Consider the following 22,980-nt stretch of genomic DNA (forward strand, 5'->3'; position numbering starts at 1 on the left):
GTTATCAATTTATCTTTGCTAGGATAAGGTACTCTTGCCGCATTAACTCCACAGAATAAGAGATACACAACAGTTACATGATTTTTTTTATTGGAAATGCCAGCTTTTGTGGAACAACCAACATCCTTCAGTGAGAAATCCTTCCTATATTCTGTCAGGCTGTGCTCTGTCCACGATGCTGTTTCCTTGCTGCTCCTCAGAGATATCTTTATCTGTCATCAGGAACATCTGAAGTAACTAAACAGGGGAAACAATGTTGTGACTAATCCAGCGTATTACATTGATATAGGAAGACTGTTTATGGTCTTATTCACACTATACATTCAAAGCACATTTATACCCATTTAACAATCATGGCTTCTCCCAAAGAATCTTGGGAACTGTAGTTTATCCTTCACAAGGCTACAGTTCAGTTCTTAAACTACAGTTCCCAGGATTCTTTGGAGAAGCCATGTCCTTTAAATGTATGGTGTAGATTTATTTATTTATTTATAATTTGATTTGTATCCCCCCTTCCTCCCAGTAGGAGCCCAGGGAGGCAAACAAAAGCACTAAAAACACTTTAAATCATCATAAAAACAGACTTTAAAATATATTAAAACAAAGCATTTTTAAAAAGCTTTAAAAACATATTAAAAAACAATTTCAACACAGATGCAGACTGGGATAAGGTCTCAACTTAAAAGGCTTGTTGAAAGGGGAAGGTCTTCCGTAGGCACCAGAATGATAACAGAGATGGCGCCTCTCTAATATTTAAGGGGAGGGAATTCCAAAGTGCTGGTGCCACTTAGATGTGACCTATATTACTACATTATCTCTAATTAAGCCTTTGAAGTGTTTCTTCTCTCTTTGATTCTTGACTTTCATCCCCTGGGTCCCCTTCATTCGTCTTTTTAGTCCTAAAGACCTTTGGGTGCAAAGGACTTTCCTGCTACCCAGAATTCGCTCAAGACAGATTTATTGTTCACAGACCATAGGCAAAGTATCAAAGTACTTCTGAATCAGCATTGAATTTAACAATTCATCTAGTAATACATAACTGACCAGGACTCGTTATGTTCAAATTGGCCCATTTCTTATTCTCTCCCCTCAAATAAATAAAATAAAAATGATGACAACACAGGAAGTTGCCTTATACAGAGTCAGACCATTGGTTCATCCAGCCCAGTATTGTCTTCCCTTACTGGCAGTGGCTCTCCATGGTTTCAGACAGGGATTGTCTCCCAGCCTAGCTGGGCATGCCGGGGATTGAACCTGGGACCTGCTTCATGGAAGGCAGATGCTCCACCATGGAGCAAGAGCCAGCTGAGTGTGTGGCAACTAGAGATGGAAAGGTCTGTTAGTTTCGGTTCTCTCAGTTTCTCATTTTTCCAGTGTTAAATTCAGTTATCTACATTTCTGCAGCAATCTGCAGTTGTTGTTTTTTTAAAAAAAATCCTCATGAAAATTCTCCACCATTTTAGTACTAATTTCTCCAAATAAACACATTTTTATAGGCAGTTCTGATAAAGGTACGCATTTTTGCAAGCCATTTCTCATCACATCATGCCTTTTTGCCTGTTATTTTCACTTACATATTCATTTTTATGCACACTTTCCCCTAATACATGCATTTTTGTAAATATTGTTTAGTTGGTGAACTGCATCCCAAAATTCGAATAAATGCGAATTTTGAAGGATGGCTGAATTTCGGTTCTCTTATTCTTTCGGAAAGTGCAGATTTGATCAATTCTGCTTGAAATGCAAACTGAATCAAAATTCACATCATAAGAACATAAGAACATAAGAAGAGCCTGCTGGATCAGGCCAGTGGCCCATCTAGTCCAGCATCCTGTTCTCACAGTGGCCAACCAGGTGCCTGGGGGAGGCCCGCAAGCAGGACCCGAGTGCAAGAACACTCTCCCCTCCTGAGGCTTCCAGCAACTGGTTTGAACATGCATCCCTAGTGGCAACTGAGATACTAGGAAAAGTAAAGAGATGAGACACAAGCCATATCTTTACCTTCTCATAGGTGTACACGAGCTTTCCCACAATTTAAATAACAGCGCTTTTTGTTTTCTGGGCAATCATAATCATTGCTGCAAAGGTGACCTCCTGCGACTAAGCAGAGAAGAGGAAGGACAGGGCAGGTGCCAGCTTTTTCTGAAACAGAAAAGCCATAGCATGACTCCCCATTTGGTGTTCCAGAGCCAGAGAAATGCCTTCTGATAACTAGCTCACCTAAGCATACCCAAAGTTCCACATTTCATTGGAGGCTCCAAGCATCAAGGCAGCATAGCACCACAAGTGGGGCAGCCCCTCAAGTTAACTTCACAAATAACTCTATAGGCTGCAGTCTTTTCCACACTTCCCTGAGAATAAGTTCTAAGTGTCATGGTTCACACCTGGAACTGGCACAGATTCAGCCCCCTTGAAACAAGTGGGTAGCCAAATCATATACCTTAGCATTGGCAGTATCTGCAGCAGCAGCCCTTTTTTTTTTTTTTAGTACCACCATCTATCATACCTTGGACACATAATGAGAAGACATGATTCACTAGAAAAGAAAATAAAGCTGGGAAAAATAGAAGGGAGTAGGGAAAAAGGAAGGCCAAACAAGAGATGGATTGATTCCATAAAGGAAGCCACAGCCCTGAACTTACAAGATCTGAACAAGGTGGTTCACGACAGATGCTATTGGAGGTCACTGATTCATAGGGTCGCCATAACTGGGCCCGGTTCAAGGTGCTGGTTTTAACCTATAAAGCCTTACACGGCGCGGGACCACAATATCTGGTGGAACGCATCTCCCGATACGAACCTACCCGTATGCTACGCTCAACATCGAAGACCCTCCTCCGGGTGCCTATTCCAAGGGAAGCTCGGAGGGTGGCAACAAGAAAAAGGGCCTTCTCAGTGGTGGCCCCCGAATTGTGGAATAGTCTTTCTGATGAGGTACGCCTGGCGCCAACATTACTATCTTTTCGGCGCCAGGTCAAAACCTTCCTCTTCTCCCAGGCATTTTAATAAGTGTTTAATATGTGTTTAATGTGTGTTATAAACGTTTTAAATTTAAATAAGTTTTAAGGAAGCCCATTTTAATGTTGTTTGAATTGTTTTAAATATGTGTTTTATTGTATTTTGATATTGTCTGTTGTGAACCGCCCAGGGAGCTTCGGCTATGGGGCGGTATATAAATTTAATAAATAAATAAATATAAATAAATAAGTCGGGATCGACTTGAAGGCACATAACAACAACAAAATGACTAGACTAGCACTGTAGCTCTTGGTGTGATGGGGCAAAGCCAGAGACCTGACTGCAGCCTATCTGGACGGAGTTGGAGCAGGTCAAGGTGGCAGGTCTCTATGTATGGATGTAAAAGTTGGACAGAGAAAAAAGAAGGTATGAGAAAAATCAACTCATTTGAAATGTGGTGTTACAGGAGAGCTTTGCAGGTACCATGGTAAGTGGAAAAGTCAAATAATTGGGTGTTCGATCAAACTAAACCAGAACTATCACTAGAAGCTAAAATGATGAAATGGTATCATACTTTGGACACATAATGAGAAGACATGATTCACTAGAAAAGACGATAATGCTGGGAAAAACAGAAGGGAGTAGAAAAAGAGGAAGGCCAAACAAGAGATGGATCGATTGCATAAAGGAAGCCACAGACCTGAACTTACAAGATCTGAACAGGGTGGTTCATGACAGATGCTACTGGAGGTTGCTGATTCATAAGGTCGCCATAAGTCATAATCGACTTGAAGGCACACAACACACACACACAGAGTGGCAAGGAGGTTGAGACTGCAAGGACACACCAGCAGAAGCTCTGCCAATGTGTCTGCATAGTCCCGCCATCACTGTCACCCTACCCTGTCCTGTCACTAGGGATGAGTGAGAAATTCTACTCAGTTTGCATTTCAGACTGAATTTATCAAATCTGCATTCTCCAAAACAATATGAGATCCAAAACACAGCCATTCTCTGAAATTTGCACTTATTCAAATTTAGTGATGCAGTTTGCCAAATGATTTTACAAAAATGCATACACAAGGGGAAAGTGTGCATAAAAATGAATATATGAGTGAGAATAACATACAAAAATGCATTATATTAGGAGAAATTGATGGCAAAATGTGTACATTAGTCAAAACTGCCTACATAAATGTGTTTATTAGGAGAAATTCAAACTAAAATACTGGAGAATTTTCATGAGGATTTAAAAAAAAATCTGCGAATTGCTGCAGAAATGTGGAGAACCAAAATTAAGGTTGGGAAAATGAGAAACGGAGAGAACTTGGAACTGACAGATCTTTCCATCCCTACTTGTCACCGCCCAGGTAAGCTCCAGTGAGTCTGGTGTTGGGAGGGTAGTTCTGCAGCTCTGCCACACCTCACTGGCTACTGCTGGTCCTCCAGGGTTTTAAATGAAAGTTGGGACAGGCAGAGTTCTTTCTCTAGCTCCTGCCGTGTTTTCCTACTTCCAACAGCTGGGAACACTGGTCCATTTAAAACCCCAGAGGATTCTGGGAGCAGATCCAGGTTCCGAGAAAGCAAAACTTAATTAGAAGCACATGGGAACAGCTGGAAATAATAAAGTTAACCAGGATGATGTGCCCATATAAAATGAAAAGGAAGAAAATGAATAAATAGAATCCAAAAATTATATAAAACAGATTTAAGGTTAGATTGCTCACAGCTATAAAGGAAATGGATGAATCCATATTTGTACATTTTTTCATAAGTAAACATTTAAAAATTTAAATATTTCATACTGAGATTTTAGAAATAATATATATGTTTGTTTAAGAAATATAGATCACAATTTAACATCTAAATTTTTGAAGAGGTGATGAAATACAACTATGGTGTTAAAGGTTTTGTAAAGACATAGGAATATTGAAAGCTTTGCATAAAGGAGGTATGATATTTGTACTACATTTGACATTATACATGCCCTGTAAACTCTACAGAAGTATTATTACCAGATATGAACAAGTTATGTGATTTCCTTAGGGCTCAGCAAAAGAGGCTCCCTCAGTCCTCCAGTATATTTGTGAATGGCAAAACTGAGGGGTGGGGATTTCATTGGATTTTTGAGGGAAAGGTGAAATTCTCCTACAGTCTGGGTATGGTCTGAAAAATTCTCAGAAAACTCTTGTCTGAAGAATTTTGGCTCATTTCATTTTGAATGAAACTCTGTTCCTCTGAGCTAAGAGGGGGGAACAGGAAGGACTAGGGGCAAGCCCCTTGCTTCCTTCAACGATATTAAAATATTTGTAAAGCAAAAAAAACCTACCTTACTGGGTTGTTGTGAACATAAGATGGGGTAGTCTCATGAATAGTTCTGTGACCTCCCTGCAGGATGGGTGGAATATGAAAGGGCTGATACTATTACTAATGCCCCCTTGAAATACTCCAGTCTATTACAGACTGAAAAGAGAGAACTGATCTCTTTGGTTTTGCTGGTTTGATTTATTCAAAATGGGACACCAAAGCACAAAAACGGTAAAGGACAATGTATCTTAGCAGGTAAGACACAGAAAGCCTACACAGAATAAATATGTTTCCTCATAGGCCATACCTAGTGGGTTCCTGCAACGCTTGCCACAATTGAAGTAACAGCACTTCCGTATTCCTGGGCATTCAGTGTCAGAATTGCATAGATTACGTCCTGGTAATGTACACCGAAATGGATTTGGAGGGCAAGTTCCAGGTTTCTCTGGAAGACAAAGCAATAGCAGTGGTAACAAATACCCAAATATACCATACCTGACAACATTACTGTGAGGTTCATTGAGACAAGGATAGTAAAATACTGTGTGCACAGGGAAGTCTTATAGAAATTATACATGACTGCTATAGAGCTCACTGTTACTGGGCTTTGGTGGGTGGAAGATGTATCTCAAAATCAGCCATAAGCAATCAAAAAGTGGGTGATCAGACGTTAAACTGAGACGTGAATGTATGGGAAGAATATAATGCAACATTAAATGGTTCAGCATAACAGGACAGAATGCCTAGTTCTCACTGAAATGGTACCCTACCCCTGCGTCAGAATCTACCACTTCACAATGCCGGTAGTAGTTTGAAGGATGGAATGGTTCACCAATGGAAATGCTAGTTTTCCAGATATGTTTTTTATATTTTACTTAATAGAGAAAAAATACACAAGGAAGAGTTCCATTAACCTTTATGAGTTGCCCATCACCTGCAGTCTAAAATGGAACAGTCTGAAGCAGTACAGTTCAGACATAGGCTTGCTTCCATATTGAGAGTGAGACCATAGAAATGGGGCATATTTTTAACAGTTGTATAGTGGAATTAAGAAAGCAGACTGAACAGTTTCAAACTGTTCAAATATTGCCACATTTCAAGATATCATCACCAAATTTGGAAGGATGATGCCAGAGATCCAGGAGCAGATTTGTGTGTATGCTTGGATGTTATTAGATGCCATTTTCCAAACTGCACTGGGAACAGCTGGAAATAATGTTAACTAGGAGATGCCCATATAAAATGAAAAGGGAGAATATGAATAAGTGGAATCCAACAATTATATAAAACAGATTTAAGGTTAGGTTGCTCACTGTTATAAAGGAAATAGATGAACCCATATTTGTACATTTTTCATAAGTAAACATTTCATAAGTAAACAGTATGGTGTAGTGGTTAAGGTTAAGGTGTTGGACTACAACCTGGGAAGATATAGGAATATTGAAAGCTTTGTATAAAGGATGTGTTATATGATATTTGTACTACATTTGACATGCCCTACAAACTCTACAGAAGTATTATTACCAGGTATGAACAAGTTATGTGATTTCCTTAGGGCTCAGCAAAAGAGGCTCCCTCAGTCCTCCAGTATATTTGTGAATGGCAAAACTGAGGGGTGGGGATTTCATTGGATTTTTGAGGGGAAGGTGAAATTCTCCTACAGTCTGGGTATGGTCTGAAAAATTCTCAGAAAACTCTTGTCTGAAGAATTTTGGCTCATTTCATTTTGAATGAAACACTGTTGCTCTGGGCTAAGAGGGGGGAAGGAGTAGGGGGCAAGCCTCTTACTTCCTTCAACAATAGTAAAATATTGTAATAGCTGAAATATGCCACAATATACCACCCTCTTCACTGATGGTGAAAATTGATCAGCTATTTTGCCTAATATTCCTGGGTCGAATGAGAGAACCAACATTTTCCAACCATTCAGGAGGAGCTTGATAAATCAATTTTTAAATGTGTATCTGAAAATTCTTTTATGAAAAAATTTGGAGCAGTCCTAATTTTTCTAGTATTTCAAAAAGGAGAGTTATACACAGAAAATGGCATCAGAACAAGCCATCTTCCAGTGCTCTATCAATTACAAAGGCAAGCTGATTTTAATGCGTTTTTAACCAAGTTTGAATCATGGTGTTACCAATAGGTAACACTGCAAATATGACCTTGGTTGGATCTCTGTAGAGAAAATGCAGCTAGAGTATAAAGCATCTTAGTATAAAACATCCAAATGGATCCCAAGATTCTTTGGAACAGAAGAAAATAGCACAACCATAGCATTACTTAATATCCAGGTATCACCTGGATATTTTTTGATATCCCTCTTTGCAACCATGTGGTTTACAGCTTTCTCCTACTTGCAGTTTCTAAACATGAGAAAGTGTGGCAGATAGAGTGTAGGCTTTGGACTGGGGAGATCCAGGTCAGATCCCTGTTTAACCATAAATTTCATTTGGTTGCCTTCAGTAAATTACTACCTCTCAGGCAAACCTACCTTACTGGGTTGTTGTGAACATAAGATGGGGTAGTCCCATGAATGGTCCGTGACCTCCATGGGGCATGGGTGGACTACAAAAGGGCCGAAACTATTACTAATGCCCCCTTGAAATACTCCAGTTGTCACGTGTCTATTACAGACTGCAAAGAGAGAACTGTTCTCTTTGGTTTTGCTGGTTTGATTTATTCAAAATGGGACACCAAAGCATGAAAACAGCAAAGGATAATGTATCATATAAGCTCAGACACAAAAAGGCTACACAGAATAAATATGTTTCCTCATAGGCCATACCTAGTGGGTTTCTGCAACTCTTGCCACAATTGAAGTGACAGCACTTCCGTATTCCTGGGCATTCAGAGTCAGTATTGCATAGATTATGTCCTGGTAATGTACACCGAAATGGATTTGGGGGGCAAGTTCCAGGTTTCTCTGGAAGACAAAGCAATAGCAGTGGTAACAAATACCCAAATATACCATACCTGACAATATTACTGTGAGGTTCATTGAATCAAGGATAGCAAAACACTGTGTGCACAGGGAAGCCTATAGAAATTATACATGACCACTATAGAGCTCATTGTTACTGGGCTTTGGCGGGTGGAAGACATCTCTCAAAATCAGCCATAAGCAATCAAAAAGTGGGTGATCAAATGTTGAACTGAGACACGAATGTATGGGAAGAATATAATGCAACATTAAATGGTTCAGCATAACAGGACAGAATGCCTAGTTCTCACTGAGATGGTACCCTACCCCTGCATCAGAATCTACCACTTCACAATGCTGGTAGTAGTTTGAAGGATAGAATGGTTCACCAATGAAAATGCTAGTTTTCCAGATATGTTTTTTATATTTTACTTAATAGAGAAAAAATACACAAGGGAGAATTGCATTAACCTTTATGTGTTTCCCCTCACCTGCAGTCTAAAATGGAACAGTCTGAAGCAGTACAGTTCAGACATAGGCTTACTTCCATATTGAGAGTGAGACCATAGTATTGGGGCATATTTTTAACAGTTGCATAGTGGAATCAAGAAAGCAGACTGAACAGTTTCAAACGGCATACATTGATACCTTTCAAGATATCGTCACCCAAGTTGGTCTGAAAGACCATCTTATCCCTTATATACCCAGTCAATCACTGTACTCTGCAGGTGAGGGCCTCCTGCAGATACCATCTTATCAGGAGTTCCATTCTGCACAACATAGGAAATGGACTTTTAGTGTAGTGGCACTGACCTTTTGGAATCCCCTCCCCTTAAATATTAGGCAGGCCTGTTATCTTTTTGACCTTCTTTTTTCAACAAGCCTTTTAAATTGAGACCTTATCCCAGCCTGCGTTTGTGCTGGAATTGCTTTTTAATATGTTTTTAAACCTTCTTTTTTTAAAAAAGAAAAGTTTTAAAGATTTTAAGATATTTTTAAAGATGTTGTAAGATGTTTTTAATGGGTGTTTTGTTTTAATATATTTTAAAGTCTGTTTTTATGATGTTTTAAAGTGTTTTGAATGCTTTTGTTTGCCACCCTGGGCTCCTACTGGGAGAAAGGGCATGACATAAATCTAATAAATAAATAAATTTGGAATTATGTTGCCTGAGATCGAGGAGCAGGTTTGTGTCTATGTTTGGAAGTTATTGGATGCCATTTTGAATTGAGATGGTGGACTGAATCTTTCAAAACTGGACTGATCTGGACACCTCTTAAGATACAACTATGACAGACATCAGCTTTCTGGGGTTTCTGGCAGTCTCTCCCAGCCCTACCTGGAGATAGTAATTGAACCTGGGATCTTTTGGATACAAGGCAGATGTTTTACTACTGAACTACAGCCTTAAGTAGTTGTACCCAGCCTCCTCAGCAAGACACAGAGGGTCCCTTCACAGAGGCAGAACCGGCACCTAAAGGTACATGTCTAGTCACCTGTCAGATACCAGAATGCCCACCTGAAGAACAAGGACTCCTCCAGAGTAAGGGGCAAAGCTTGGAAAAGTTACTTTTTTGAACTACAGCTCCCATCAGCCCCAGCCAGCATGGCCACTGGACTGGGCTGATGGGAGTTGTAGTTCAAAAAAGTAACTTTCCCAAGCTCTGGAAGGGGTTATTTAGGAGGAAGCTACGCCTCAAATAATCCAGATGGCCTGCAGCTGTGCTCTTGGTGAGAGCCTCCAGTTCCTGCTAGAGAGTGCTGGCATAACTTTAACACCTTAATTTAACTCAGTCGTGGACTCCTGCTGGGAGAGGGGAAGGAATTCAGAGCTTGGAAAAGTTACTTTTTTGAACTACAACTCCCATCAGCCCAATCCAGTGGCCATGCTGGCTGGGGCTGATGGGAGTTGTAGTTCAAAAAAGTAACTTTTCCAAGCTCTGGGCAGGATATAAATCTAATAAATAGATAAATAAATTTGCTTTGAGAGTGAGTTGGTTATTGAATTATTCTATATTTTTACCTTGGACTCTTTCTGAATCTTGCCTCTTATATTGCCCTTGGGCTTTGACTGTGGCTTGCAACCTTTCTTTTTGGATTATTCCTGTGAGTGGATTTGGAACTGCAGTTTTTGATTGTAGCCACATTCACACCTTACATCTATTCCAATCTTCCCCCCAAAGAATCCTAGGAAGCGTAGTTTGTGAAGGGTGAAGGGTGTGAAGGGTGTGTAAAAGACCCCTGTTCCCCTGACAGACATGCAATTCCCAGAGTTTGCTGGGAAGAGGGATTGATGGTTAAACTACTCTGACAATTGTAGTTCTCTGTGAGGAGAGTAGCAAGAGCCAGTGTGGTGTAGTGGTTAAGGTGTTGGACTACAACCTGGAAGACCAGGGTTTGAATCCCCACAGAGCCATGAAGCTCACTGGGTGATCTTTGGCCAGTCGCTGCCTCTCAGCCTCAGAGGAAGGCGATGGTAAACCCCCTCTGAATACCGCTTATCATGAAAACCCTATTCATAGGGTCGCCATAAGTTGGAATCAACTTGAAGGCAGTCCATTTCCATTTCCAGAGGAGAGTAGCAGTCTCCTAACAACTCTCAGGATTCTTTGGGGGAAGCCATGACTGTTCAAATAGTGGAATAAATGTATGGTATGAATGTGGCCTTTATCTGACACATGACAGTAGCCAAATTTTGAATGATGGTTTCTGAGATTGAGGAGCAGTTTTTGTTCTATGCTTGGGTATAATTGGACACCATTTTGAATCAAGATAGTGGATTGAACCTTTCAAAGCTGCACTGATTTTAATCAAATTTGGCAGGATGGCACATTATAGTTTACTCAACAGCATTAGAATGTTAGTGCATGCTTTTTAATTAGGAGACTAAAACATAAGTATCCATTTATAAATCAGTATCTGTTGGATGTTTGGAATTCCTGAGTAATGCCAATTACTGTCGGCTACTCTGTGTTATATATGTGTGTGTGCCCAGTGGCGTCACTAGGGTTGGTGTCACCCAGTGCAGTAACTCCTTGGCAAGCCCCCAAATCTCCTGCTGAGCATGCGAGGCCAGCCAGCCATGCCCCTGGGAGGGCACACACCGGAGGGGCATCCAGCCGGAGAAGCAGGCCTGGGAACACCAGCATGCCTCCCTCGCCCCACTGATGTTGCTCCCGGTCTCGCCCACCCGCCTGCCTGCCTCCAAGGAGGAGTTGGCTGCTCCAACGCCGACCCGGAGCACTTCTCGGCTTCTTTGCTGGGCAACAGCGCAGGTGCCCTGCCCCGCGACGGGGTGGCTCTGGGTGTCACCCCACTCATGGTGTCACCCGGGTGAGGTCCACACACCCCGCACCCCGCTAGTGACGCCACTGTGTGTGCCAGCATTTGTATGTCTGTAAAAAAATGTCTAGCAAGTCTTGTGTCAGAGTGGGTTGTATATATGTTGTCCTACTATATTTCTTCCTCACTGACAGCAGTGAAATTTGAAGCAAGGGTCTCAGGCAGAACCTATAAATAGAGTTATATATACACCATTTCTATCAGACAAAAGGAACAGCAATTTCATACAAAACTTACCTCCTGCAGAGATGCAAGATGCAGATGGCAACTGTGTTGAAAGGGCCAGGAGCCCTAGAAGAAGGTAGATGCTGGTGGTCTTCATGGTGCATTCAGAATCTGATTCTAAATGTTTAGCATTGGGTCAGGCTGGTGATATTTAAGCTTGTTGAAAGGGAGGGCTGGATTGAAAGAGGAAGGAGTCTTGTTCCACTTTTGTCACCAAGGACTTACCTTGCAGATTGCACTCCATTGCCCAATCTTCACTTCACTCATATACTATTTATTTATTTATTTATTAAACTTTTATACTGCCCCATAGCCGAAGCTCTCTGGGCGGTGCACAAGACCAACATAAAAAATACAATAAACACATATTAACAATTTAAACACATTAAAAAGATTTAAAATTTTAAAAGATGAAACTATTCCAACACATATTAAAAACATATTAAAATGCCTGGGCGAAGAGGAAAGTTTTAACCTGGTGCCGGAAGGATAGATGTGTTGGCGCCAGGCATATCTCCTCAGGGAGATTGTTCCATAAATCAGGGGCCACCACTGAAAACCCCTTTTTCTTGTTCCCTATGAGTAGGCACTCGGAGGAGGGTCTTCGATGTTGAGCGTAGTGTATGGGTAGGTTCATATCAGGGGAGGCGTTCCATCAGGTATTGTGGTCCTGTGCCGTGTAAGGCTTTGTAGGTTAGAACCAGCACTTTGAACCGGGCCCGGAAACATATAGGCAGCCAATGAAAGCGGGCCAGAATCGGTGTTATATGTTCGGACCGTCTGGTCCCCGTTAACAGTCTGGCCGCTGCATTCTGCACGAGCTGCAGTTTCCGAACCATCTTCAAAGGCAGCCCCACGTACAGCGCATTGCAGTAATCTAGTTTAGAGGTTACCAGGGCATGAACTACTGAAGCGAGGTTCTCTCTGTCCAGATAGGGGCATAGCTGGGCCACCAGACAAAGTTGGTAAAAAGCATTCCATACCACCGAGGCTACCTGAGCCTCAAGTGATAGGGATGGTTCTAAAAGGACTCCCAAGCTACGAACCTGCTCTTTCAGGGGGAGTGCAACCCCATCCAGAACAGGTCAAACATCCGCCATCCGGTCAGGAGAACCACCCACCAGCAGCATCTCAGTCTTGTCTGGATTAAGCCTCAATTTGTTAGCTCTCATCCAGTCCAGTGTTGCAGCCAGGCATCAGTTTAGCACGTTGACAGACTCACCTGAAAAAGATGAAAAGGAGAAATAGAGCGGCGTGTCATCAGCATACTGATGGCAACGCACTCCAAAACTCCTGATGACCGCACCCAGCGGCTTCATATAGATATTAAAAATCATGGGGGACAGAACTGACCCCTGCGGAACTCCATACTTGAGGTCCCAGGGTGCCGAGCAATGCTCCCCAAGCACTACCCTCTGGAGACGGCCCGCCAAGTAGGAGCGGAACCACTGCCAAGCAGTACCGCCTACTCCCAGATCAGTGAGTCGTCCCAGAAGGATACCATGGTCGATGGTATCAAAAGCTGCTGAGAGGTCAAGGAGAATCAGCAGGGTCACACTCCCCCTGTCTGTATCCCGACAAAGGTCATCATACAGAGCGACCAAGGCTGTCTCCGTGCCAAAACCGGGTCTAAAGCCCGACTGAAATGGATCCAGATAATCAGTTTCATCTTTTTTTTTGTTTTGCAATTAATTTTTATTCCAATTTTCAAAACCAAAACAATACAAAAAGAAAACAACACAAATCAATAACTAGTACAATACAAAAAGATATATATATATATATATATATATAAAAGAAAGAATATTGACTTCCGATTTGTCATAGTTTAGCTATAAATCTATAATATATATCATACCTATCTCTTAATAGATTATAAAATCACCTTCCTCCAGCAGTTATCTTAGTTGGTTTCAAATCTCATTAACATCATATCATTTTAATCTTCCACAAAAAGTCAAAGAGAAGTTTCCAATCCTTGAGATATATGTCAATCAATTTTTTTTCTAAATAAACATGCCAGTTAATCCAACTCATCAAATCTACTAAGTCCAGTAATTTCAAATCGCTATAATTCAACTATAAATCTATGATGTATAACAAACCTATCTCTTAATAGATTATAAAATCACCTTCCTCCAGCGGTTATCTTAGTTAGTTTCAAATCTCATTAACATCCTATAATTTTAATCTTCCACAAAAAGTCAAAGAGAAGTTTCCAATCCTTGAGATATATATCAATCATTTTTTTTTACTAAATAAACATATCAATTAATCCAACTCATCAAATCTACTAAGTCCAGTAATTTTAAATCGCTCTTCTGTCATTATCCATATTGGGTCCATCTTCCATCTTTACGCACCCAAAAATCTTGCTGTCATAGTCATATAATAAAAGTCTGATAGGAATTTCCTCCATCAGAGATATTTTCTTGCCATCAAATCCAAACGTATCACTGAAGTATTGTTGCAAAGCCGCATCTCTGCTCCTCTTTTCCACATGATACACTAGTACATCTCTTGAAGATTTTTCCATTGACACAAAACAGGGATTAATTCTGTTAACTTTCTCCATTTCAAGTTCCATGAAATCCTTCCAGTCCAAGAATTTTTTTGAACCGATAATATCTTTATCTCCAATCTCTTCAATTCCTTCAGGGACAGCGCTGAATTCCAAACTGTAATATTTGTCTCCAGGATCCATCACAGCCAGGAAATCCAAATCTTTTTTCATGTCCATAATTAAGCCAATCTCCATAGATTGAACCTTGCCTTTAATTTCTCTTTCATCCTTTTTTTGTTTTCCAGATCTATCTTTATTCTCCTTTCTCATAGAATCCTGAGTTTCTTTCAGCTCCTGTCTCATTTCGTGAAATTCAATTCTCCACGCTTGTCTATTATTTCTCAGTTCTTGTTTTATTGAGTTAATCCCATTCATTATTTTCTGAAACGTGTCTAGAGATAAAGTCCCTTCTTGTACATCCATGATCTTCTTAATTGTCATTCTTAAAGCCAAAGGAACAAAACTCCTTCAATTTTCAATGTCCCAAACAAAGAGCAGCTTATTTCTTTAACCAGTTACTAAGGAGTTAATCTTTCCAACCAACTAACATCACACGCTAGACAGCCCTTATCTCTTATCTGCCTGGAAGTGTAAGAACGGCTTTAGTTCACAGCATCCAAATAACTAGTAGCAGAGAGAATGAGCAGATTCGTCAAAAAAAAAAGTAGATCAGGAAAAATAGTCCCAGCCATATATTACACAAAAGTCTTATAAATCAAAAAGATTTCTTATCTCTTCCAATCAGAAATCTCCCGTCCGTTGTAATCTTTAAAATGCTATTTTCCATGTCAGCTTTTTGCAATAAAAAAAAGATAAGCTATTTATATTTTCTTCCCCCTTAGTTCCGTGAATAAAAAAAGGAAAGTCTTACCTCACCTAGGTTATCTCAATTGCTGTTACTTTGACAAATCTCTTTAGCTGTATAGATAGGAAAATGATGAATGTAGACAGGAGGATGTTTGCCTGTTAATCCGTAAAAAAAAACAGGTCACTTATCCAGCTGAGCTAGCATAAAAATCCTCGCTCTGTCTGAGCTGCTGGAAGACAGACAATTCTGACGAATTCCAGACTCCAACAATCAAAACAAAGCTATGTGGGAAATCTCACGTTTCTTCCTTATCCGGAAGAAATTATTCCCAGTCAGAAAAGAGCCTTCTGACTGAATTTAAACTGGATAAGTTTCATCCAAGACGGAGCTCGTCTCAGAGGCTGCACAGGCGTAGGGATCCTCCTGGGAAGTCCCAGATAATCAGTTTCATCTAAGAGTGTCTGGAGCTGGCTGGCAACCACTTGTTCCAGGACCTTGCCCAGGAATGGGACATTAGCTACCGGCCTATAATTGTTAAAATTTTCTGGGTCCAGGGACGGTTTCTTCAGAAGTGGTCTTACTGCCGCCTCTTTCAGGTGGCCAGGGACCACTCCCTCTCTCAATGAGGCATTAATCACTTCCCTGGCCCAGCCAGCCATTCCGGTCCTGCTAGCTTTTATTAGTCAAGAAGGGCAAGGATCCAACCTAGAAGTGGTTGCACGCACCAGTCCAAGCACCTTGTCAACGTCCTCAAGCTGTACCAACTGAAACTCATCCAGGAAATCAGGACAAGACCGTGCTCTGGACACCTCATTCAATTCAACTGCTATAACATTGGAGTACAAGTCCTGGCGGATGCAAGAGATTTTATCCTGGAAGTGCCTAGGAAATTCATTACAGCGCACCTCAGATGACTCCACCATGTCCGTAGGGCCAGAATGCAATAGCCCTCGGACAATTTTAAAAAGCTCCGCTGGGCGGCAGATAGATGATTTAATGGTGGCAGCAAAATGCTGATGCATTCAATGGATACTGACTCCTGACCTAAGATGTAGTTCAGTCAGGAATATGGTACTGATCACTGTGGCATTAATTATAGGTTCAGAAACATTCTTTCCAGAAAAGGAAAATCCCACCTACTCCTTTGAGCATGGGAACACCATCTTCCAGATCTTCCCTTGCATGTTCATTCACTCATCCAGTGGAGATCATCCTCTGAACAGCCTTTCTTCCTGCCTTCCTTTAAACTAGTTTAGAAAGGGACAATGTGGAGTGAGAAATTAGCTCCACTCTTTCCCAATGTGCCACATTACTTGCATAATGTGCAAATTATACTGCCTAGAACTTGGGAACTGGAACACGGCTACTCTAAGCTTTTAATGAAACAAATATTTGTGGACATATATTCATCCTTTAACAGCACTGTTGAGTGACATAGCCCAAGTACTCCTTTTGCTGATAAGAGCTACTTCTAAGGATATAAAATTTGGTCAATTTCTGTCCCAATTTGGAAAAAAGGGGGGTCTTTCTCTCATTGCCTTGCTCTTTGCATTCTGCATAAGAAGCCACAATTTAATATGGGGTTTTTTTTCAGTGGCAGATCTTTACATAGATTGGGTTGTCATGTTTTCCTTTCATATTGGTGCTAGAGGCAGATTTGCCTCATCCCTATGTGGGATGGGGCAGGGTGGGGCAAGGCAGGGTAGGGTGGGGTGGGGTGGGGTGGGGTGGGGCAGGGCCTCCATCTGCCTGAAGCCTTAATAATGTCTACTCAGAAGCAAGTCCCACTGAGTTCAGTGGGGCTTACTCCCAGGTAAATGGGATTAGGATTGCAGCCTTAAATCTTTGCACACAGTCCGACAGTGAATAACTATTGTCCAATTAATGTGTATGGCATATAAAGCCTTATGATGGAATCCTAACCATGTCCACTGAGAGGTAAGCCTAACTGAAAAACCAGCTTCTTTCCCTCCCAGCCCAACATCAAAACAACTGCAACAACTATCAAGGTTTTTAATGTTATCTGGTGTTTATTTAATTAATAAAAATAATAATTAAAAAGCTCTTATTTCACTGCCTATATTCAGGACAGAACAATTCTTCTCCTTACTCATAAGACCCCCAAGGCTGCAATTCTGCATCCTCTTATTTTGGAGTAAGTCCCCTTAAACACATATACTTCCTTTCAAGTAGACATGATGTACACCATTGTTCTTATCTCCACAGTGACTTCTGGCAAAGAAGAGGCTTAGTGACATTTTTTTTTTTTATTTAACACAAGCTTTGAAGTCACTTGCGGAGTCTGCAGTCTGACTAAATTATTGACATCGGTTAATTCTGTATGCAGGTTTCTCTCTTACTCACTTCTGTGCATTTACAGGCAAAAAAATACACCCACCCACACTACAGTTCTGCAAGATTGGTCTTGGTAGATAGGAAAAGAATACTTTCCCCCTTCTTTCGGATTCCCTCTCCTCACTCTCTTTCTTTATCCCTCCTCTGTTTCTTGTTTAAAAAGCATTCCTCTTTTCTATGTTTAGAAAACAAAGGGAACAATTATTCACAGCTATCATCACTTTAGCATAACAGAGGACTTGGATAATAATGTCTGCACACCCCAATCTCTGAGTGTGAGAAACTTCCAAGGGTTCCAGTGCTTACCCAGAATTTAGAAGGAATGAAGGTCAGTGGAGACACTGATGTCTTTAGGATATATGCTTTTATTTACACATATATACAACCTGAACATAAGATGGAAGGGTTCCCAGCATTAACACTCCAACAGATCTTGCTTCACCATTAGGCTTCTAGGGAGGCATCCAAAGTCATGGCTTTGGATTCAAACAGAGAGCCATCAGGTTTCTCTGTCTCTTCCCAACTCTACATCAGACTAACAAAACATACAGTTTACTCCTGGTCCTAGTCTTAGAGTGAGGGCTATCCTCCTGAAGGAGCATACCCCAGTCGGTCCTATGGTAACACATCTGTTCTTGACCTAGTCTTTAGACATGTAGCTTGGGTACCTGATAGACTTGGCCAGAACACATTTTCCTAACAAAGGAACTGGCTTGACCAGCTTGTCAGGTTTTTTCAGATACAGAATTACAGGCTTGGAGGATATCCACAGACATCATTCATGCCAATCCCCAATCAGAATGACAACAGATGGACCCCTGTAGCAGCTGACCATTATGCAGCACTGTGATCAGCAGTCTACACTGAGTTCCCTCTCTCTGAGATGTCTTATCAGTCACCAGGATCCCTTCAGAATGATAATGGCCAAGCTCTTGTGAGGTCTGGTGTTCAGCATCTTCTGATCTATGCTGAAGCTCCAAACTGGAGTGTTTTGCATGGCATTTTATACCCTCAAATGCTAATGAACCACACCTGCTATTTGGGTTATTTCCTGGTGCTTGTGACCATGTTTATGTTTTTCACAAGGCTGGAATGGCAGCAGACAAGATAGACAACTCATGAGAAGTAGCTAAAATATATAGCTGACTAGTCTTGCTTCCCAATTCTTGGTAGCAGGTAGTGAGGGAGTGTAATGAGCTTAAGTCTGGGAAAGAGCTACAAGGTCAACATTCCCATGCACTGCCTGGGAAATGCTAGTAGAGAATTCTACAAAATAATAGGTATTATGGGCAGGTATTAACCATTTATATGCCTTTGGCCCAAAAAGGATCCAGAGTAGGGTTGCCAGGTCGATGGCCTGATCCTGATCCTGTATCTTTAGGAGAAGAGAAAGTCAGCCAAATGCAGGTGTTCTTGCAACTCTGTAATGGGGAAAACCACAAGGTGGAATTCTCCCTTTCCCCTGCACAACTTTTAGAGATACAGAAGATCTCTTGGAGGCCGGGTCACATCACCTTCTTACTCTATGTAATTAAGTTCCCTTACCACGATATTCCCAGTTTTGATTTACAAAGAATGCTTTGCAGAAAAAGTCGTGGGGAACAAAAACAGAAGCCCAAACTCTAAACATCAAGATGGAATGTGTAATGTCCAGTCCATGTTTGAAGATACCAGAATCTTAAGTAGTTTGTTGAAAAATAGTGACTTTGAGGTTAATTGCAGGCAGGGTGGCCATGTGTCCTACTTGCAAAGGATAATTCTTTATTCAAATAGCTGACAGAGGAGAGTCCTTTATTTGAAGGGCTATCTGATCTAAGTCTTTAAAGATAAAGAACCATCGGAAGTGACAGCAGGAGGGGCCTTGGAGTTGCCCATTGACAGTTAGCCCCTTGGACAGCCAACCAAATAGGCACACAGGTCAGCTGGCCACAATATTCCCTACTCTGGTGAGATGTTTTCTATTTAAATTATACAAATTATTTCTAAATATGCATCTATACATATAAACTAGCAAATACAAAATTTATACAGATCTGTACATTTCCCCCCTCCGTGTGTGATACATTGTCTCTTTTTTGGAAATGTACAAGTGGCCATCCTGATTGGAGGGTGTCCTGTGAAACTAAAATATTCTCCCACTGCTTTCAAAATACTATTTTTCATGTGAGATTTGTGCACAAATCTCACATAAATACTAGGAGGACATTGTTAGCAGATGATTGCATATATCACATTGGACTGTAAGCATGTGAATGATGATATGACCGATATTAGATCCTATAGTAGTGTTGACTGAGTGGATGTGGAGGCAGGTTAGGTATCTTTAGGACCCCCAGAATTTGAAAATCCCTGCCCCAGGGAGACTCTTCCAGTGTTTCATTGTCTACTAAAGACTCTGCTCTTTCAGCAACACTTTCGTCTGTCTTCTTTTTTTCTTCTTCTGTTCATTGACTCATTATTTGCATTATATCTACTGCAACATATTTTGTTTTTATCACTGATTGCTTATATTGTGTGTTAATTGTTCCATTATTTTAGTTGTGTAAGACACCATAAGCATTTCCTTCCAGAACTAGAAAGGTGGGCTATGGAATGCCCAATAAATAAATCATAATTATAAATCAGTTGCTCATTTCTACTGATGGTGGTCTTCTGGGTTAGACTAGGGTTGGAAGAGGCTATTCATCTATCACACAGGGATTTGAAGTAGTGTTGGAGAATTTTTGGGACCTTGGACTGCGGGTCCTTGAAAAAATTTGAAGACACAGGCTTGAAGCAAAAAGGTAATCCTTTATTCTTTATAAGCATATGCGGTGTCAGCCTCCCAGAGTGTCTGGTGAGGACGGCAATGAGGCACTGGTTGCAGGCTTTTTTATACAGTACTAAATGCAGCATGTGACATCAATTCACCAATCCCGCAAGTTCCTTCCCACATAACATAACAGTTCCTCCTCCCTGGAGTATTTCCAAACCAATCAGAAAAAATTAGGTAATTCTACTCTCTAGTTACATGAACATGTGTACAGGTAATTTGTCATTGTCTTAACATACTTCTTATTCCAATATTCTGTCTGTCTTACTAATATCACCATTGTTCTGCTTGTCATGCCTGTTTGATCCCCTTAATTATTTTCCTGGGTCCCTGGTCATAGGTAGTTAAATCCTTTGATATTTTTTCATCCCGGAGACCCGGTGATTTTTACAGCCCCAGCTGTATCAGCTTACTGCAAATTGGCACCTCTTTATCAGCAAGAGGGGCCTGGTTCCGTCAAGGCCGTAAAAACTCCTACGGCTTGTTATGGGAAACCAGGAGGGACGGGGCCTGGTACTGTGGGAACATCGTTTCATCATTCCTGTGCTGGAACTGCTAAATTAGTTGATTGCTCCCAGCTGAGGCAAGGATTTTTCTCTATAAGAGAAGGCCTCAGCTCTTGGGCTGTGTTCCACTTGTGGGCACCACCTTGCTTATGGTGATGCTCTGCGGTGGCTCCACTATACTTCCTGACTGGCCGTCCCTGAGGGGAAGGACACTAACTCCTGAGACAGAGCTGAGGCTTGTAAGTACAATTGAGGCAGTTAGTTTTATTATTTTCATTTTTGTGCCAAGAACCTTTATATCTTGATTGTTATATACCTTGCCCCTTTTGGGTGTTGGTTTTAGGATTCGATTTGCTGCTCCAAATTAATTGTATGTACCTTTTTATCTTTTGTACCCTTTACCCCTTTTCTTATTTTCCTTTTTTTAATAAACTTTACTTATTTTAAAGCAACGTGTGTTTATTCCAGAGAAGGGGTTCAGTTACTAAGTTCAGTCCTGGCTGCTTGACCAAACTACCGTGTACTAGAGGAACATTTTCACTTAAGACTTCTGAAGGGGCCAGGAGGGTATTGAGCCTCTGGTCCTGAGAAGCTTGGGTGTTCAGTGGGCTCTGGGGGTCCCTTCACCCCAGAGTGTTTAACCAATAGAAGGGTGGTGGCAGTACTACCGTGCAGGGTTGGTGTAAGCATACACAGCCCTAGCAGACCAGGTTGCTAGGATCAATTGCCCAAGGTTGGGGATTGATTCCTGGGACAGTAAAAGTAGGAGGAGGGGAACTCCCTGCTTTCACTACACTGCTGTCCCCCTTGACAAATGCTCTTCCGGGCCATTTGAAATCAGTTACTACCATACACTACATTCTACCATTGTGAGTGGGCCTTTATGTATGCCCTGTACTTTCATTGTTCCTGATCGGCCAGGCTGACCCAAATACACCTGGAGATATTAGAACACGTTCCTTGAGCGGTACAAAGATACCCAGTTGGGTTTGCCTCAAATTAGGGTGACTGAAAGTTCATGAGCACCACAGTTCTATTAAGGTCCAATAGGGTTTCTTATTCCTTATATTTTCTCAGAAATCCCATTCCTAATTTAAAGAAAATGCATAGCTATAGAGCAAGGGTTATGAGTAAAGTTCTGGACTATAACTGGAGACCACACAGTTAAGAAAAAGGCACTGGGCGATTATATTCCTCTCAGTCTCAGAGGAATATAAAAAGCAAACTACTTCAGAATACCCTTTTACCATGAAAACCCACTTACAAACACACCAGGACATGTGTGCTAAAGCTCAAAGTTCCTCTCATTCCTGCCTTGATAATGTTATGAAGTTTTTCCCCTAGTCAGAGCCATTGCTCCACACAAGAATAAAATATATGTCATTTCCAACTATTTTTCTTCACTAAAAATTAGTTTCGCAGGATCTAGCAGTTTAAAATATCAATCATAGGTCACATGCTCATTTGCTTTTGTACAATATACTCATTAATTAAAGTCAGTCACACACAGGCTTGTTTTGGCAAAATCAGGAGTTCACAGTGAGGTGAATTTGACCATTGCCTGCTATCCAGTCCTTGCTTACAGGCCTGATTTTATGCTAGGATTTTAGGGTTCCCAGAATATATTTCTTAACCTATATATCAATATCCATATAAAAAAATATATGAGGATAGGAATATATGAATTCTCCATAATTTTAACTAAAACCTTACATCTTTACCATGGGAAAATCTAACCAGCACACCCAGCACTTGTTACATTCTCACTACGTGTGCTTGCTCATAAACAATATACTCATTAATCAAAAGTTAATCATACACACAAGTCTGTTTGCTTCATTTCATGAGCTGAGAATTTCAAGCTGAACTTGCTTCTCTGTGAGATTGGATTTCAGGGGGTCCTAAAGGCCTGTGGGCCCTTTTCCTTAGTTCCTCTGTGATTTTGTTATATTTCATAAACCTATGTCTTCTTATATCTATGTTTATATGTGTGCTTGGAAAATTTACTTTTTTGAACTACAACTCCCACCAGCCCAATCCAGTGGCCATGCTGGCTGGGGCTGATGGGAGTTGTAGTTCAAAAAAAGTAACTTTTCCAAACTCTGTGTGTGGATATATAAAAATTCTCCATTAGTAGCAGGAGGACAACAGAATTGTGACTGATACAGTATAAGGATACTACTAAG

General features: G+C 41.0%; 1 protein-coding gene across 1 annotated transcript; it reads right to left on the reverse strand.

The window, feature by feature from the left end:
• Positions 1 to 208: 208 nt before the first annotated feature.
• LOC133386603 (waprin-Enh1-like) lies at positions 209 to 11,929 on the reverse strand. The gene is made up of 4 exons (XM_061630308.1): positions 11,763 to 11,929; positions 8,051 to 8,188; positions 5,573 to 5,710; positions 209 to 237 (listed from the first exon to the last, which is right to left on the reverse strand). The coding sequence occupies exons 1-4, from the start codon at positions 11,845 to 11,847 to the stop codon at positions 209 to 211; spliced, it is 390 nt and encodes a 129-aa protein (XP_061486292.1). The 5' UTR covers positions 11,848 to 11,929.
• Positions 11,930 to 22,980: the final 11,051 nt, after the last annotated feature.

This window comes from Rhineura floridana, chromosome 6 (assembly GCF_030035675.1).
Source record: "Rhineura floridana isolate rRhiFlo1 chromosome 6, rRhiFlo1.hap2, whole genome shotgun sequence".
NCBI classification, from domain to species: domain Eukaryota; kingdom Metazoa; phylum Chordata; class Lepidosauria; order Squamata; family Rhineuridae; genus Rhineura; species Rhineura floridana.